General features: G+C 40.6%; 1 protein-coding gene across 5 annotated transcripts in view; it reads left to right on the top strand.

Annotated features, from left to right (window-relative positions):
• Positions 1–19,075, top strand: part of FUT8 (fucosyltransferase 8) — a 291,572-nt gene that overhangs the window by 188,980 nt on the left and 83,517 nt on the right. For 4 of the 5 annotated variants that reach the window (XM_084631225.1, XM_084631223.1, XM_084631227.1 and 1 more), the window contains 2 exons: positions 16,514–16,629; positions 16,748–16,913. In XM_084631225.1, coding sequence (XP_084487351.1) covers positions 16,514–16,629; positions 16,748–16,913 — 282 coding nt within the window. Of the gene's footprint in view, positions 1–8,866; positions 9,106–16,513; positions 16,630–16,747; positions 16,914–19,075 lie in introns of those variants that run through there. The other variant, XM_084631226.1, reaches the window with a different exon arrangement.

The raw sequence follows: 19,075 nt of genomic DNA on the forward strand, positions 1-19,075 counted from the left end.
GATCAAGTGCCATGCCTGTGTTTTTTCAGCTGTAAGATTGCAAGTAAGAGTCAACACCAGAGACAGAAGCTGCATTTTCTATCTGTGCTGTTCTTTTCTCTCCCCTTTTCTGTGTGTTTGTCTTGTTTTGTTTTCCAAGAAACCGGATCAGACTTTAACAGCAGCAATAATAACAGCTGCAGTCCATCTCAACTAACTTTTTCTCTTTTTCCCAAAAAGGACAGTTGTTCCCATGTAATAGATTGTCAGAATAGGGACTGGGGGTGGGAGGGTTCCTTCTAAAATCTGTCTCCATCTAATGTTGTTAAAGTGAAAGCCTGGCTTATTATATTACATTTCAAATGCTTTAGCTGTTTTTTCCTTCTTTTTCTGTATCTTTTATGAAAGGTTTAAAAGATTTTTAATGGTGTTTACCATTAAAATGGTACTAATCAGGCTGAGGTCTCTGTATACAAAACCCCAAACCTTGTTTCCAACTGTTTAATGTTGGACAGTTACATAGTCACGTTAATATCTTTGGCAAATACATTCCATATAAATTAATACAACAGCCCCTCTTTGTTTAGGTCAAGGAAGCAACTCCTCTCAAATCTATATTAAGACTCACTGTGTTAAGAGATCTCCAGGGAGTTCTTAATGACCTCCAAAAAACCTTTCCTGAATTTTTCAGGCCTGGTTAGTGCAAGTGAGTTTTACAGGATGGCTTATTTCTCAGCTAACAAAGTATGCAACTCTTTGAGTTTATTTTAGACTTACTTAGTGCCTCTTTTTACCTTGAGACTACCTTTTCAAGCATAAGGTTATTAGCTAGAATTTTCAAATATCTTCCAATGGCCATTAAAGGCACCCATGTTTGCAGGGGATATGATTGGGGGTGGAGGGAAGGGAGGCTGAGATAATGTTGTACTAGTTATTCATAGAGTCATATGTTTCATAGATTTTAAGACCTGAAGGGATATTGCATCATCTAGTCTGACCTATACAACACAGGCCATAGAATTTCATTCAGTTCCCTTGCATTTAGCCCAATAATATGTTTCACTAAAGAATATTTTTATGAAAGGCACCTGTCTTGATTTGAAGACATCATGAGTTGGCGAATCCACCAGTTCGCTGGGTAGTTTGTTCCAATACCATCATTATTAAAAATTTCTAATGTGAAGTCTGTCTTTAACTTTTGGCCACTGGTTCTTATGCCTTTCTCCAGCAGACAGAAGAGTCTTTTAAGTCATCTCTCAATCTTCTTTTTGATAAGCTAAACAGATTGAGCTCTTTAAGTCTCTCACTATCGGCATTTTCTCTAGTACTCAAATCATTTTTGTCTCTCTTCTGCACCTTCTCCAATTTTTCAACATCCTTTCAAAACTATGGACACACAAGAACTGGACACAATATTCCTGTACTGGTCTTGTCAATACCATTTATAGAGGGGAAATCCCTTTCCCACTTCTATTTATACATCCAAGGATTTCATTAGCCCTTTTTGCCACTGTATTGCACTGGGAGCTCATGTTGAGTTGCTTGTCCACTGTGAGCCCAAAATCCTTTTCAGAGTCACTGGTTTCCCAGATACAGTCCCAGATTCTATGGGTACTGACTTCATTCTTTGTTCTTAGATGTACAACTTTGCATTTGGTTGATTAAAATACATTTTATTTAATGGGCCCAGCTTACCAAGTGTCCCAAATTGCTCTGTATGACTGCCCAGTCCTCATCACTTTTTATAACTTTGCCAACCTTTGTGTCATCCTGAGTTTTTTACCAGTAGTGATTTTATATTTACTTCCACATTACTGATGACAAAAATATTGAATAGCATTAAGCCAGAACTGATCCCTACGAAACTCAACAAGTAACACCCTATTCATTCATGACTCTCAACACACAGTCAACCTGTGGAACTCTTTGCCAAAAGATGTTGTGATGGCCAAGACTATAACAGGGTTCAAAAAAGAACTAGATAAGTTCATGGAAGATAGAATCATAGACTATCAGGGTTGGAAGGGACCTCAGGAGGTCATCTAGTCCAACCCCCTGCTCAAAGCAGGACCAATCCCTAACTAAATCATCCCAGCCAGGGCTTTGCTAAGCCTGACCTTAAAAACCTCTAAGGAAGGAGATTCCACCACCTCCCTAGGTAACCTATTCCAGTCCTTCACTACCCTCCTATTAGTTTTTCCTAATATCCAACGTAAACCTCCCCCTCTGCAACTTGAGACCATTACTCCTTATTCTGTCATCTGGTACCACTGAGAACAGTCTAGATCCATCCTCTTTGGAACCCCCTTTCAGGTAGTTGAAAGCAGCTGTCAAATCCCCCCTTGTAGGTCCATCAATGGCTATTAGCCAGGATGGGCAGGGATGGTGTCCCTAGCCTCTGTTTGCCAGAAGCTGGGAATGGGGGACAGAGGATGGATCACTTGATGACTAACTGTTCTGTTCATTCCCTCTGAAGCACCTGGCATTGGCCACTGTTGGAAGATAGGATACTGGGCTAGATGGACTTTTGGTCTGACCCAGTATGGCCGTTCTTATGATTCCCCATTGACAGCTACTTTTTTTATATGTTAGATAGCTAGTTGTTGTCTATTTAAGGTGTGCTTTATTGATATTATATATCACTATGTTTTTAATCAGAATATGGTGTGATACTAAGTCAAGTTCTCTACAAAAATCTAAAAACATAGTTATCATGATCCACCAAATTTATCATATCAAAAATCAGGTTTTATATGAGGTATTTTCCATGAAACCATGTTGACAGGCATTAATTGTATTCCCATCGTTTGACTAAATGATGTGTCAGTTTTTCCATTGTTTTCCCTAAGGTTGATGTCAGGGTAACTCGCCTATAATATCCAGGTCATCCTGCTAACCCTTTTAGAATGTCAGTATGGCAATAGCACTTTTCCAGTCTTCTGGAATTTTCCCGGTATGCCAAGATATATTAAAAATTAACATCAGTGGGCAGGAGGGCTCCTCAGCCCACTCTTTTCAGACTCTTGGGTTCAATTTAACTGGGCCTGTTGATCTTAAAATGAATGTAAAGATATTGGGTAAATTTCTGACCCCACTGACTTTAGGGGGGTTAGGATTTCACCCAGTATCTCTGCCATTTCCTTCAATTGTTTCTCCCAGTCACCAACGTTTTCTCTTTTCACTTTCAGTCAGCTAACAGTTCCAAATTCCGGTTTCTGCTAGATGCTGATACAGCCTATCAACTGTAGCATCCAAATCTAAAGATAGAGAGATATAGGGACAGATCATCCTATGTGTAACTGGCAAGCCAGGGACTCTTCTGTTGGGTGTATAAATATGAGAGAGGTTGAGATATGTGGAAAATTATCTTTTAATGGGATGCCATCAGGTTTCAACCAAAGATGATGCAAAATGCTATAAATGTAATTTAATTGTTCAATATTTTATATTAAAATTAATAGTAGTAATCCCATTATGATTAAGTATAGGGAAATCATTGTTTACTTTTTTCAGCAAGAGATTCTTTTAATCAAATGATTTTTAATTCAAGCCAGCAGTCCTGAAACAAAGATCTTTGATTTTTAACAATTTGTATTCATTTGCCACAGACAACTATACATGCAACATTTTAAATTATTTAGATCAAATAAATGTAGGCAAAGGATTGTAGGAACACAGGAAACACAGCATAGTGTCTGTGAGATGATATATCAGATCAATAGAAAAAATATGCAAACGTCAGTGTAACAGCCACAAAATGGTTTGCAGTAAATACAGACAAAAATGGATAACTAGAATTTTCTACAAAGTATCTGTTATGATCAGGGCACACAATATATCTAATTCACAAATGCATGCATTGTCTAAGACAGTTTGCAAGTTACTTGCAACATGTATAGGACAGTCGAGTTCTCTCACAGGTTCCACACACCTGAAATTCAGTAGCTAGCTCAGAAAAAGATGAGTTTTTTGTACTAGTTCAGAGGAAACTTTAATTGCTTGTTGTTCCTATAATCTGTAAAACATTCAGTTTGTGTCTTGTAGAACCTGTGTTCCTTTTAGGTAAAATTAATCTCAAGAATCTGTTTCTTACCCTGGAATAGGAACATATTTAAGAAAGGGAGGGAAAAGGGTAAAATAAAATCAAACCTATTACAAACATCAGTAATACTAGACATAACTCATGTAGCTCTAAACATTTGTTAATAAAGGACAGAAAGGTTTCTAATTTGAGGGAGATACTTGTGCGTACCTTAAATCACTTCGGGCTGATGCTGCCATAGAACCGGTTTCAAAATCAATTACCTTCAAACAGCCCCATTGTGGCTCTCCCCTCAACTGCTCCGCACTTACTAAGCACCAGTGAGGACTTAACTTGTAGAGCTTAATGTTATAAACATATCAAAGGCTCGTTTGATACAAAGATATTTTTAAAGAGAAACGAAGCAAATTAATATAATTTTAAAATATTTTTGTTCTATTATATCCCTATAGGTGGCTCCAATCTGAAGTTGGGTGTGGAGTTGGGCTTTCACAGAGAGCAAGTGTGTGTAAAATGGGGTGTGGGGAGTTTTTCAGTTGTTATATGATAATCATCGCTGTTACCTTTACTGGTTCAGCATAGAATTCTAAAAACTAAGGGCTAGATCTTCAGCTGGTATAAAGCAGTATAGATCCATTTAAATCAATAGCCCTGTGCTGATTTACATCAGCCGAGGATGAAGCCCCCAATATTTGTTTGCAGGTCACCTTTAATATTTCCCTTCTGGTTTTAGTTACCTGAGGTTTGTCTCATTGGTACTGTCCTCTTTCTAAGGTTGATCTTATAGAAGAGTCAAGTCAGTTTGTGTTCTTTATGCTTATTTGCTACTGCCAGTTGTCCTCTTACCTCAGTAACCGGGTATTGTTTCCTTCCCATAATAAAAACTATTGAATTAAAGGAAAGTATCAAAGAAAAACAAATCCCAGTGTTGGTGAAGTCAGTTAATAGACCTTCCACTCCATGCAAATAGCTGAGAAAAAGCCAAATAAAAAGAATCAACAGATTCAATAGATTGCTTTTAGGAATTTTTCACATTTCTTTGTAGAGAGAATTTCATTGTAACCTGTTAAAATATCTAGAGGCTGAGAGAAAATTAGTGCCGTAGGCACTTAAACCTTTTTTTCTTAGGGAAGTCTGATATGCAAAAATAAATAAATCAAATTGGTTAACATCAGTATTTTGTTTTAAAGTGAGATTATACAACCTGGAGTATTCTACTCTGCTATAAAATTTTCTTTAAAGACAGATGATCTTGGAATAGTTTATTCAGAATTTACTGTTCTAGGATTTTTGAGGGAATTCTATGTATCTCTGAGATCTCTTTATGGTTCATAGGGATGGCTGTTGTACTTAAAAAAAAAAAAAAAAAAAAAAACACACAAAAAACCCCCTTATATCTTAGGCAAAAGCTTTATTTGTCTCTGTTATTTGTCAGTTTCTTTTCCTTCAGTGAAACTTGGGCTCCAGTGTTAATACCTACTGCTGGATGTAGAAGTCTTGGACCTATTGTATATGTCATACCAGTGCTCCTCAGCTAAATTTGATGTCACTATGATTACATTTTCTGTTTGGTTCCCTGTGCTGACATCCATCTGTGTCACCTGGAGATTACGTGAAAATGTTTTTTTAATAAAATGGATGTTTTAAACAAAATACTTTTTTTCTGCTTGCATGGTCGTTTGCATGTGCAATTTTACCACTAAACAAGGCACAAAATATCAAGTAAACATAATTGTGGAGAATCTCTGAGAGCTGTTAAATGTTTAAGATCTGACTGAAATATTTTCAGTTGCCATGGTTTCATATTGAAAAAATGGTTTCTGTTTACTGTGAGCTGGCAGGAAACAGCATATGCAAAATTGTTGGTTGTTTTGTACTAGAAAAAACCCCCGCATGGTACGTCAAGGATATGTCAAGAGGTTTATTTTTTTAATTTGTCCTTTTTAATTTGTCCTTTTAGTTTATTATATTATCTTACTGAGAAAGATAAAAAAACAAATAGGCAAGAAGATATACTGTACTGGAGCTATATTGACATGTTCATCTGTTGTTAAGGCTGTGTCATAGTTTTGGAGATAACCTCTAAAATTATCATCCTAAATTAGATGTCAAAGTTTGGTTTGGACTGTAACATTATCTAGAAAATTTCAAGCAGCGGAACTGTTCAAGAAAATGTATATAAAAACATACTTAACATTTAGTATTTATAATCCAAATGATCTGCTGGAGCTTGTAATAGGGTTACCAGGCATATATGGAAGCTGCTTGGTGCAAAGACATCTCACTGGTGAGCTGCCACTGTGTCTCACATGCAGTTCTCCAGATGTATCTGTGGATACTGATGGGCTGGCTGTGCAGGTTGAGGAAAGGAATCTCTTTCCTAATTTTGAGAAATGGGGGGAAAAGCAATTCCAAGTTTGATGAGGTAACAGATTCAGAGGAGACAAAACTACAATAAGAAAATGGTTATAAAATCTTTTCTCTACTGCTTTGAATATGTATTATAACCCTCATTCCTTGCTCATGTTCTTGTGTGGGTGCTTGCTCTCTCTTTTTGAAAGTTTCTCTTGTCTAGTTGGACCCTTTCCCTCAACTCCTTATCCTCAGAAGCCTCACTGCCCTTCTCATCAGTAATTGCAGTCTAATAGCCAATTTAAATTCACTTTCTTTTGTAAAAATCTAACTTTGGAGTATTAAATAGCTCTTAGCTTAGCTTTTACTGTAGAAAGGTGACTTTAATGGATGTAAAGTGTAGCTGAAATGGCAGCATAGTGGGCTTTGGTAGGGGACAGTTTAAAACTCTCATTTCCCTCATACTACCCCTGACTCTTTCCCCATCCTCCCTGTCATGGGATTACTGTTCCCTTTAAGGGGAGTCAAGGCCTGTGATGAGCTAGTTTAAGTAGCCCATCTAGACAGCTAATTGAGTAATGAGCACCTGGGTCTGATAAAAGGCCATCAGGACTCAGGTCTGGTCTACACTACAGAGTTACATTGAAGGAAGCCACCTTACGTTGACCTGTTAATGTATGTGTGTACACTACCAGGTCCTTTACGTCGACTTCTGTAATCCACCTCTGCGAGAGGTGTAGCGCTTAGTTCAATTTTCATGGCCTGACTGTGAAGTCATGCAGACGCAGCGTTGTGTAATTCAACTTAATTGGCCTCCAGGTGGTGTCCCACAGTTCTCATCTGTGACTGCTCTGGAGATCATTCTCAACTCTGCTGCACTGCAGCCAGGTACACAGGAAAAAGCCCCTCCCCTGCTAAAGCCCTGGGAACTTTTGAATTTCCATTTCCTGTTTGATCAGCATTGGGAGAGTGCCAGCTTGAGCACAACTGATCATGGAGACTACACGCCCTAAATGTGCTCCAGCCTGGTCTGCACAGGCGGTCGTGGATCTCATCACTGTGTGGGGAGAAGAGTCTGTGCAGTCAGAGCTCTAATCCAGCAGAAGAAACGCTGACATCTATGCAAAGATCGCTCGTGGAATGGGGGAGAAGGGCTACATGAGGGACACAGCGCAGTGCTGTGTGAAAATAAAAGAACTTCGCCAAACGTTCCAGAAGGCAAGGGAGGCGAACAGTTGTTCTGGTGCTGAACCCCACACATGCCAGTTCTACAACGAGCTGCATGCGATTCTCGGGGGTGACCCTACCAGCACCCCCGCAAGCAATGTGGACACCTCACAGGTGTGTGAATCTAGGGACAACAAGGAGGGTTATATGGTGGATGAGAAGGAGGAGGAGGAGGATAATGGGAGACAGGCAAGCGGTGGATCCATTCTCCCCAAGAGCCAGGAAATATTTTTAACCCTGGAGCCCTATGGGTCACAGGAGATCACCGTGGTGGATTGTGATGCTAGGGAAGGCACGTCTGGTGAGCATACAGTTAAAATGAAAGTCCAGTTAAACTTTAGCGGGCAAACACATTCGGAGGTATTGCATGCTTACCGTGAAGAAAAGGCGAGGTGCTACGCAAAGGGTGGCCCCTGGAAAAGAATGTTTATGTGGATTGGGATAGCCCGGGAATCCTCCATGGATATCTCTAGGAAACTTTCATGGAGGTACTCTGCAATCCTTTGCAAAAGGTTTCTGGGCAGGGCAGTCTTATGTCTTTCACTGTGGTAGAACACTTTCCCAAACAACTCCTGAATTAATTCTGCTGGCATCATTGCAGTACACAGCATAAGGACTGGGTCTATACCCAGATGCTTGCAGCATCTCCTTCATTTCTGCCTCCATTACCCTCAGGAGACTGATATCACATAGGGTTGCCTAGGGGAAACGGGGCAAGTTCTCATTAAAAGTGCTCTGACACGGGGAAAAAAAGGGCAAATACGCACCCACCCCCACATTCCGGATTGCCAAACCATGCGTCCACTAATGTGCCTTTACTGTGCTCGGCATAGGTTGGCAAGTAGTTTAAAGTGGCTGATAGGGGACTGGGGTCCCATAAGAGAGATTCCGCAATTTGGGAGTGAAAATGTTCCTCCCTTGCCCCATTCGTAAACAGCTTCCTGTGGTGCTATGGGGAAGAACCATTGTTTGACTAGCTACCTGTGCTCCCGACATGAGCCTGTCATAAACTTCATTAAAAGTGAGGTCACCCATGACCCGGGGGGGCCTACTCACCATGGCTGGAACAGCAAAATGACACAGTGAATGGTTATGGATTCTTGTTATGTTATGGCTTGCACCTAGTGTAATAAAGGTTTTTGGTTTTTGGTTTTTTTTTTTTTTTAATGAAAACTGCCTTGCTATGGAAACATATTATTTGTGTACAATGGCTCCTTTATCTTTTTCCCCTGAGTGACAGCTGGAAATGTGTCCTTCGGCGGGTCATCAACACCTGAAAGCAGACTTTCAGAGATTAGAAGGAGGAGAAAGAGAATGTGGGAGGACGTGTTCACCGAGACAATGAACGCCTCCAGGACAACTGACGCAGAGCTGAGAGCGTGGAGGTTTTCGCTGTCCGAGAAGATAGACGTGGACATAGAGAGAAAGAAAGCTTCCAATGAGCAAGAGTGTGCGACGCAGGATGAGATGCTTTGGATTATGAAGGACCAAGCGGACATGTTGAGGTATCTGGTTGAAATGCGGGAACAGAAGCAGGAGGGTAGAGTCCCTCTGCAGACCCTGGTGGACAGTCAGCCAGCATCGCCTGGCGCAAAATCACCCTCCCTCAAATGTTCCCCGAGGCATGGGCGAAAAGTTAATTATCCCTTTCACTTAACTCGGGCGGAGGGGGGAAGGGTACAAGGAACAGAAGGCACCCATTCAGAGACCTTTGGTGGTCTGGAATGTGGTTATGTTACACAGCTGAAAATGTTTCTCCTGTTCTAACTTTACAACCCCTTTCCCCCAATGTTACCTTTTCTTTCTCTTCTCCCTCTTTACTTATGTTTGTTAAATAAAATAAATGGGCTTGGGTGGGGGGTTGGCTTTACAGGGACAGTGATGCCAATTAGGTGAAGGTTTGGGAAAGCACAATCCAGACAAGCAGCTCACAATACTGTGACTCATTATTGAAATGGCTTTTCAAAGTCTCGCGGATACACAGTGCCCCTTTCTTATTATTGCCCTGGTGTCTGGCTGCTCAAAAATGGCTGCCTGGCGATCTGTCTCAACTGCCCACCGTGGAAAATTTTCCGTCTTTTTTTGACAGACATTATGGAGCACACAGCAGGCAGCTATCACCATGGGGATGATCTCACTGAGGTCCAACCTTGTTAGTTCTCCAGCACCTTTTCAACAACCAAAGGCATTTCAACCACCATTCTGCACTTGCTGAGCCTATAGTTAACCGTTCCTTACTGCTGTCCAGACAGAGGGTGTATGGCTTCATGAACCATGGGAGCAAGGGGTAGGCTGGATCCCTCAGGATAACTGTAGGCATCTCAACATCGTCAATATTAATTTTGTGGTCTGGAAAGAAAGTCCTGGATTGCAGCTTTTTGAAAAGAACTGAGTTCCTAAAGATGCGCACGTCATGAACCTTTCCCAACCATACTACGCTGATGTCAGTGAAATGCCCCCTGTGGTCCACCAACACTTGTAACACCATTGAAAAGTATCCCTTTCGGTTTATGTAGTCTTTGGCAAGGTGCTCTGGTGCCAAGATGGGGATGTGTGTGCTATCTATCGCCCCATTGCAATTGGGGAATCCCATTGTGTTGTGGCAAAACAATCCACTATATCCTGCACATTTCCCAGACTCACTACCCTTCATAGCAGAAGTCGATCAGTGGCCTTGCACTCTTGGAGCACAGCAGCTCCCATGGTTGATTTACCCACTCCAAATTGATTCCCCACTGGCCGATAACTGTCTGGCATTGCAAGTTTCCAAATAGCGATCACCACTCGCTTCTCCACTCTCAGTGCAGCTCTCATTTTTTGTGTTGCTGAATTGCAGGGCAGGGGAAGCTCTGCACAAAGTTCCTGGAAGGTGGCCGTATGCATTCGAAAGTTCTGCAGCCACTGCTCGTCTTCCCATACCCGCAAAACGATGCGGTCTCACTAGTCAGTGCTTGTTTCACGGGACCAGAAACAGTGCTTGACAGACTGCAGCTGCTCTGTGACTTTCATCAGCAACTGTGAACTGTTTTTTTCAATGGCTTGCAGCAGGGCCACTTGCAGGACATTGCTATGTTCCATGCGGCGGCCCCTACTTTGGCTCTGGAAATACTGCAAGAGAAAGTGCAAGGTGTTTGACGTGCTAACAGCAAGAGTGCAAGCTGAGCAGACTCCATGCTTCTGGGGTTATGGCGTACGGGCGGCGATTTCAAGACGCGAAAACCACTGGGTTGTTTGCTGTTGATGTGAAGGAGGGAACACAGTGCATTGTGGGATGCCAACGCAATGTTCCTATTCTCTCCTGCGACAACGTTTTGGTCCCATGAGGCATTGTGGCAAGTTGCACTTTGGGATAGCTACCCATGGTGCGTTGCTTTGCGCATTGATGCAGGTGCTGCTAGTGAGGATGCACTACATCGAGACAATGGGTCTAATGTGGCCACACACAATTGACTTAATTAATTTGGGGGCTCGAGGTTCAATTAGATAAGTTTAACTTAATTTTGTAGTGTAGACAAGCCCTCAGTTAGAGGCACATGGTCAGAGAGAGAGAAGTTCTCCAAAGGGAGATTCGCTCGCAGAATTGAGAACCACACACACCAAGGAGGAGGGCTTTGCAATTCCTCAAACCAAGGGGAAAGTTTTTATTTCAAGTTTATTTTGAATTTCATTAAAGTAGAACACCAGCATGGAATTTAATCTTACATCTGTTTGGATTTAAGGGACCCTGAGAGAAGGGAAACTAAGGCATGCAGTGCCACATAGCTCAGCAGGAGCTGCCACAGGGCAGGCATGCCCACAACACTTCCCAAAACTCCTCTGTCCTCAAAGGGTATGTTAAATATATTATAGTGGCCTGGCAGCACCACTATAAACAGAAGTCATGACACAACACTAACTCTAAAAGAAAAGGAGTACTTGTGGCACCTTAGAGACTAACCAATTTATTTGAGCATGAGCTTTCGTGAGCTGTAGCTCACGCTCAAATAAATTGGTTAGTCTCTAAGGTGCCACAAGTACTCCTTTTCTTTTTGCGAATACAGACTAACATGGCTGTTACTCTGAAACTAACTCTAAAGGTAGACCTTTCTAAATCCTCTAAAATCAGTATGCTTAATTGGATTCCTTTTAAATGTAGTGTGCCTCAGGAGGGTGCAGACTAGGGTTAGTGATTCAAATTTGGAGCCAAGTAGAGAGATAATCTCCCCCCCCCCAGCCATTTTTTTCAAAAAGCGTCTGGTTTTTTTGTGTTTTGCACAGAGCTAGAGATCAAACTGTTGATGTGATGCAGGTCAAAATGGTCTTAATCTGTCGAGTTTACCCAGGATAGCGCACTGTACCCACTAAATCTTTGAGGAACCCAAACTGAGAATGGTATTTAAGAAAATGTACATTTTTACAGTGTGCATGTGCCAATGGAGAAAAACAGCTAGAAGGATTTCCATTCATTCTATTTTATATGCTTTAAAGCTTGACTCTTGTAAGTGATCTAAAATCCAAATGGTTACTTGGCTTGCTTTGAAATTTGGTGTGCCTCATGGGAGTTTGGGGTAGCATTAGTGATCCAAATTTGGGATCATTTGACTAAGGAGTTCCTCAATTACAGAACCCCAAAAACCTTTGTTCCTGCTGCCTTGTACTGTTAAACTTTGAGATACAAATGACTGGATGAATCACAGACCTCTGTGAGAACTGGCTCTTCAATTAACATAATTTAAGGATAAATTAATCACAAGCCCCCACCTAAAACAAAAGTAGTTTTGTACTGAGTGGCTGGAACCTGCTGCAATTTGAGTCATCGGTGACAAATTTATTTTGGGGAGAACATAATCCAAGTCTTTGGGGGGGAAATTAGATGTGAATACTTCCTGAGCAGGGAGGAGTTTTCATGAATGGAGGAGTGAGGGTATAAGGGGAAAGGAATTTGAGGCTGCAGTGAGGGGACGGGGGTCATGGGGAAGAGGTGGTAGGTGAGGGGAGAGAGGTTGAAGGCTCAGGTGAGGGAGGTGTGGGAACTCAGGGGTAGAGGGCTGGGACACTGGGAAGGAGGACATGGGGTGATTGGCAGTGGGACGGGAGGAGATATGGAGAAGGGGCACATTTCAGCCCCACATCTTCCTTCGTGTGTGCGCATGCCCAAGTCTTGGGGGGGCTCTTGCCCCTTTTGGAGGTCTGAACCCACTCGGTGCTCCCCTCATATAAGCTGGCATATGGGAAGCTGTGGCACTCTGCGGGCATCTGAACACCTCTCGCTGCTGTATGTTCTAGGATTTGGGGGCTCATGCCTATCAATAGGAGTTGAATCCCCCACACCCCGTTATTATGAGCTGGGCTTTTTGGGGGGGGGTGTTGCCCTTTTGGGAGGGTCTGAGGCCCCCCACCTGCCCCCCATGTGAGCTGAGATCTGGGAAAGTCCTACCCCTTTGAGTGGGGAATTAAGATCAGGCATACTTTATGTATATCACAAGCTGTAAAGCACTCACGAGGGGGATGACAACACAACACTGAGGTAAATGGAGCAATTCACCTGTCCCAACTGTTGTTTCGGGTTATATTCATCTCCATGAGGTGTTCTCATCTGAGAACATCACATTGAGATGAATGGGCCACTTCACACCTTTGAGAGATTCCAATGCTGCAGATGGATGCGTAGAGGAGTGCTTTCCCTCTCTTTCCTATTTAAAGGATGGTGCTTATAAAAGCTCTAAAATATGCATGCTTGCACAGATTTTATTGAAATTTGCTTTACATTACTGGAGTGGTGGGTAGAGTTAGTGACCCAAATTTAGACTCATTTAAGTCAGGGGTTCTGGAGATATAAAACCTGAAAAAATAGCCATTGCCCAAAAAGTTTCTAGATGGCTTTTTTTTTTTTTTTTGGCAGAGCTAGAGATCAGACTATTGCTATGATATTGGTCAAAATGATCCCAGTTGGTCAGTTTTTACCCAAGGTAGTACATGGCAGCCACTGAATCTTTGGGGGACCCAAACTGTGAATGTCATTTAAGAACACGTTCACTTCTTTGCTTGCGTAGATGTGCAGTTTGGAAGGATTACAGTCCACAGGTCCCAGTAAAGAAGAAAAAATAGCAGGAGGGTTCCTATGCAGCCACTGTATGCTTAACTGGACAGTTGACGGGAATGTGCCGATGCTATTGCCCTGGGTAAATACCCTGCCATTTCTACGCCAAACTTTAGTACCTGTGTACAATAAAGAAAGATTTAATAACTAATATTTCTGTTATTCCAACAGCATCTTCAGAAGTTTTTGGAAGGGTTTTTTGTACTAAAGAAATATTTGACTGTGTTTTATGAATTTCAGAGCAAGAGCTCTGCGTAGCCTTTTTCTGGAACATTGGTGTTGCTATATATTGCTTTATCCAGTATAATGAATGCATACTTTTGATGATGGCTTGTCTACAGCTAATTTATTTTTTAATTAAAGTTTAGATCCAATATTTTGTTGAAATCACCCGCTAAGATTATAGATTCAGTATTCATACTAATTTGGCCCTTCTTGATTTTATGCCAACCGTTGATCCATTAGAGGTAACTGTGGAGATAGTTGATGTTTGGAATGAAGAAGATATATTTTGGTGTTCTGTATGCTGTCAGCCTTCCTATTGTGAGACTGACATTTTGGGGTTCAACCCAGACCAGTAAGGAGTTGTCATCACCTGCCCTGTAATCCTAGCTTTGCTGCTGTGGCTCACAGCCCAGATACCAATATCCAGCAGGCAAGTGTACAGTTCCCTGAATGTCTGTGTACTGTGCAGCTCTCGTTCAGCACTCTGACCCCAACAACCTGCCCCACCCTGGTCTCCACCAGCCTTGGTTACTACTTGCAAAGTGACTCCAGTCCTCCTCCAGAATTTCCCCAAAACTGGTTGCCCTGAAGTGTCCAGCCCTGTCCTGGAACACTCAGACAAATACTAAGGTTTGTTGCACCTTTGAAGAGACAAAAGCACTGTTTATTACTTCAGCTAGAGTTAACAATCCTTTCAATTAAAACAGAGTACTGGTTTGGTTTACATTAAAAATAAATTAAGTTCATTAACAAAAAGAGAGGTTTTTAAGTGAGTTGAAGTACAAGGGATAAAGACCAAAATGGTTACAAGCAAATAAAATTAAAATATGCTTTCTAGTGACTAAGACTTAAAAAGCTACAGTCTTGGTTAAATATAGATTCCTTACCAGTCTTTCTTCTTTCCAGCCATGGCTGATTTCTCTGAGTCAGGTCCTTCCACAGAAGTATGAGGTCCTGGTTTCCCTTGTCTTCCTAGGTGAAAGACGCCTACGTGGCTCTATGGATCCCCTTATATCTCTCTGAGTTCATTAACCCTGCTTCAGGAAGCAGGATGACTTCATGCTGTTCTTCCCTGCCTGTGTGTTTCCCACCCCTCTGCTGATTTGTATGTAAATAGGGCTTCTATTCTATTGATTCCACAATGCTGTCTTTGGGGCTGGGGAAAAATCTGTTTCTCCCTGTGTTTGGTCACAGACTTCAAAGCATAATATTAGTGAGTATCCATAATTCGTCACGAAGTGTTAATGCATACACTTCACAATGATATTCATCACCAGTGCGTTACAGGCTTTCATAAAATACATTACTTGATACACTTTTATAATACAGTAGTATTGTATGCAATCAGTTGATTCAATTGCTTATCATTTGAGGTTCAGACCCCTGCAAGAGGCTATCTCCCCGACTCGGTAGGTTCATGGCTTTGTTTACTTTTTATGTAACTGTATCTTCATTGTCTCTGCCTGATGACCAGGCTAGTCAGACAAACAAATGCATATTCCTTTGTCTAAGGCAGACTGGGCTTATGCATTGCTTTCCAAACATATTTTAAGAACGTAATTCTTAAAACTCTTTGAACCTACTCCATATGTATATCATGCAAGAATATTAATGATGATTAGTGAGTCATTAGTTTTCCAAGGATATATTAGATGTCACCTTTTGGGTATATATCATGACAATAGTGTGTTAAGTGTAGTGATTATGTCAGGTCTGACAGGAGTTGCTGTCACAAAGTGGTGAACCACCATGGGCCTCTGTGTCACAGAGACTGAGAAAAATCTCAGGGGACTAGAAGTTTGACTCCTGAGGGTAGTTCTACATTGGACAGTGCTATCGAAGCTCAAGACTTGCTTTCTTACACCACTGTCTTCAGACTACCAATACCATTTCCTCCATATTCCAGCAAGTGCCTTTTTGCCCATGATTGGCAATGTAGCTCTTGTTGCCTTGACTTATCACTTCAGTTCTACATTATTATTCTGTACCCATTTCCTGAATGAAGGCAGGGAAGAGGAAGTTTTAAGAGCCACTGTAAAGATAGTTGAGGACAAACTATTGCTATAAAGATAACATCTTAACAGGCCAGACAGTGGGTGTTAGCTGCAGAGTATACTTTCCCATAATAATCTGAAACTGTAGTTGCTGAAGAACGACAGATCATCAGAAATAAATGTTTTATCTTGGAAAAGCATGCCCTAACCTCAAGTCATTGAGTTCATAAGAAGGGATTACATTTTGTTTGTCCTCCCCCCCATTGTCTCCCAAGACTAACCTAATAGCCACCTCTAAAGTTTGTTCTTGATACAGGTATCTGCCCAGAAACCACCACTTGTTACCTTAGCTGCTGAAATTTTGAGTTATCCTAATACAGTTGTGATAATTAGAGTATCTTGTGTTACACTGACATTTTCCTTTTAGTTAATGAACTGTAGTCTTGTTTGTGTAAATTATTGCTGAACCGGGAAGAAGTTTCTGTTGGAGTTTTGTTGGTTCTATATGTGTTATAATACCGAAAGTGTTATCAGTAACTAGTTTTAGTGAAGTAAGCAAATATTACATAATTTATAAACCTAATTATTGCTTTAATTTTCTTTCCGGTGCTCTAGGATACCGGATGGTCCCATTGATCAGGGGCCAGCTGCAGGAAGGGTACATGCTTTAGAAGAGCAGCTTTTAAAGGCCAAAGAGCAGATAGAAAACTATAAGAAACGAACTGGAGATGGTTGGTAGAGAGATGTTTTCTTTTTGTTCTTAAACTCTTATATACCATATCACAAATGTTTCAATTTCATCATGTACCACTTCACTGGAAATACTGATATGTTTATGCTTTTTAATAGCAGGCATGGGGAAAGACCATGAAATATTGAGAAGAAGGATTGAAAATGGAGCCAAGGAACTTTGGTTTTTTCTTCAGAGTGAATTGAAGAAGTTGAAAAATTTGGAGGGAAGTGAACTCCAAAGACATGTTGATGAATTTCTATCTGATCTGGGTCACCAGGAAAGGTACTAGTGCTGGTTGCTACTACATTTTTATTTTTTTAAAGACTAGAAACTGATTAAGGTACTGGGACATTAGATTCCTTGCAAAGGGAGAAGTGCTACTGTCTGGATTAGAATATCATGACTGGGACATTAGCAGCAAATTATATCTGTATGTTAGGGGTCACTGAGTAAACCTTCTGTGTTGTCCATTAAGTCTTAAATATTAGATGGAAACTCTGCTTTGATATTTTTATATATATTTTTAATCTATCAGTGAGAAACCTATCATAGTTTATTATGGCTTTCTACTCATAGTTACTTTTCCTCTCTCTTTCTTTCTATGACAACTAACAAAACACAAGAAAACATTTAATTTTAGGTACCTTTTTTCAATATTTTAGAATGAAATGAATGATATTGTTCATCAGCATACAGTAAACTGTAATTACATTAAGACGAGAAGGTGTCCTGGTAATTTCAGGACTTATAGCCATTTAAGAAAAAGCTATTTCTTCTCCTAATTAAAGGTTAACAGAACATTTAAGATAAAAATGTACCTTTCCTTTAATTGCATTGCCATCATAGTGCTGTACAGAAAAACCTGAATTGTGTTTGCAGTTGAAGCTGATCCTACGACTTTCCCATTACTAAAAGTTTCTTTCATCTGAAATTTCTTTCATGTGAAATGAAAACATTTTAGTGCTAGTGTGTTCATGCAGAACAAAATGAATCCAAGAATCATCATAAATACAGTGAAAACTGTCCTTAGGCCTATTATATGTAAAAGCTTACATTCCCAGTAGGATTCTGGTCGCAATTAGTGTCTCATTAGTGAACAATAAAAGAAAAATTGTTTTGTTAACACAACTTAGCACTGTGAACCCTACCCTCCCTTTCTTTAAACTAAACTAAGAAAGCCTCACACGTTAACATCAATAGCAGTGTTAAAAGGGGTTCTGAAAAATTATCTGGTTTTACAGGAGTACCTAGTAAGAATATTCTTTTCTTTGAAATTCATTTTAGCATCATGATTATGCTGAATTTTTCAAATAAAAATAGTATAAATTTAAAGTATTGGGAGAGCGGAAAGAGACATGGTCTACTAATTCTTTAATCTTCAGCCCCAGCATGTTTATAGATGCATACAGTTTAAGGCAAGGGACCATTAGATCAACTAGTCTTACCTTCTGTGTCTTGTGGGACATCAAATTTTGCTAAATTATCCCCGCATTGAGCCCATTAAATTGTATTTGACTAAAGTATTACCTGTGTTTGGCTAAAAGGCATCCAGTCTTATACTGAAGACATCAAGAAATGAAGAATCCACCCCTTCCCTTGCTTGTTTGTTCAAATGGTTAATCTCTCCCTCATTTAAAAAAAAAATTGTGCCTTATTTCTAATTTATATTTGTCTGGCTTCAGTTTCCGGCCATTGGGTCTCGTTAGGTCTTTTTCTGACAAATTAAAAAGTCCTTCATAACCAGTATTTTCTTCCTGTGAAGGTACTTATATGCTAATCAAGTCACCTCTCAACCTTCTTTTTCCTAAATTAAGCAAATTGAGCTCTTTAGGTCTCTCACTTTAACGCATTTGCTCCAGCCCTCAGATAATTTTGTAGTTCTTTTCTGCACCCACGCTGGATGATACAGTATTCCAGTAACAGTCTCACCAATGCCGTATATAGAGGTAGATCTCTATTCCTACTCACTACTTCTCTGTTTATACATTCCAAGGACCACATTATGCCTTTTTGCCACAGCATCACACGGGGAGCTCATGTTGAGTTGCTCATCCATATGACTCCAAGATGCTTTTCAAGTCACTGCTTTCCAGGATGCAGTTCCCCCTATTCTTCTTGTATGGCCTGTATTCCTTCTTCCTAGATGTAAAACTTTGAATTTAGCTATACTGAAGTGTGTTTTGTGTGTATGGGCTCAGTTTACCAGCAGTCCAGATTGTTCTGTGTGACTGCCAGGTCCTCATTGTTATTTACCCCTCAACCAGTCTGTGTCATCTGCAAATTTTATCAGGAGTGACTTTATAGTTATTTCCAGATCTTTAATAAAATCTGATCTGATAAAATCCAGATCTTTAATAAAAAGGTTGAATAACGTTGGGATTAGTACCAACCCTGCAGAACCCCACTAGAAAATCCCCAATTAATGATGATTCTCCATTAATAGC

Source organism: Lepidochelys olivacea (assembly GCF_965140295.1).
Source record: "Lepidochelys olivacea isolate rLepOli2 genome assembly, chromosome: 6".
Taxonomy (NCBI): domain Eukaryota; kingdom Metazoa; phylum Chordata; order Testudines; family Cheloniidae; genus Lepidochelys; species Lepidochelys olivacea.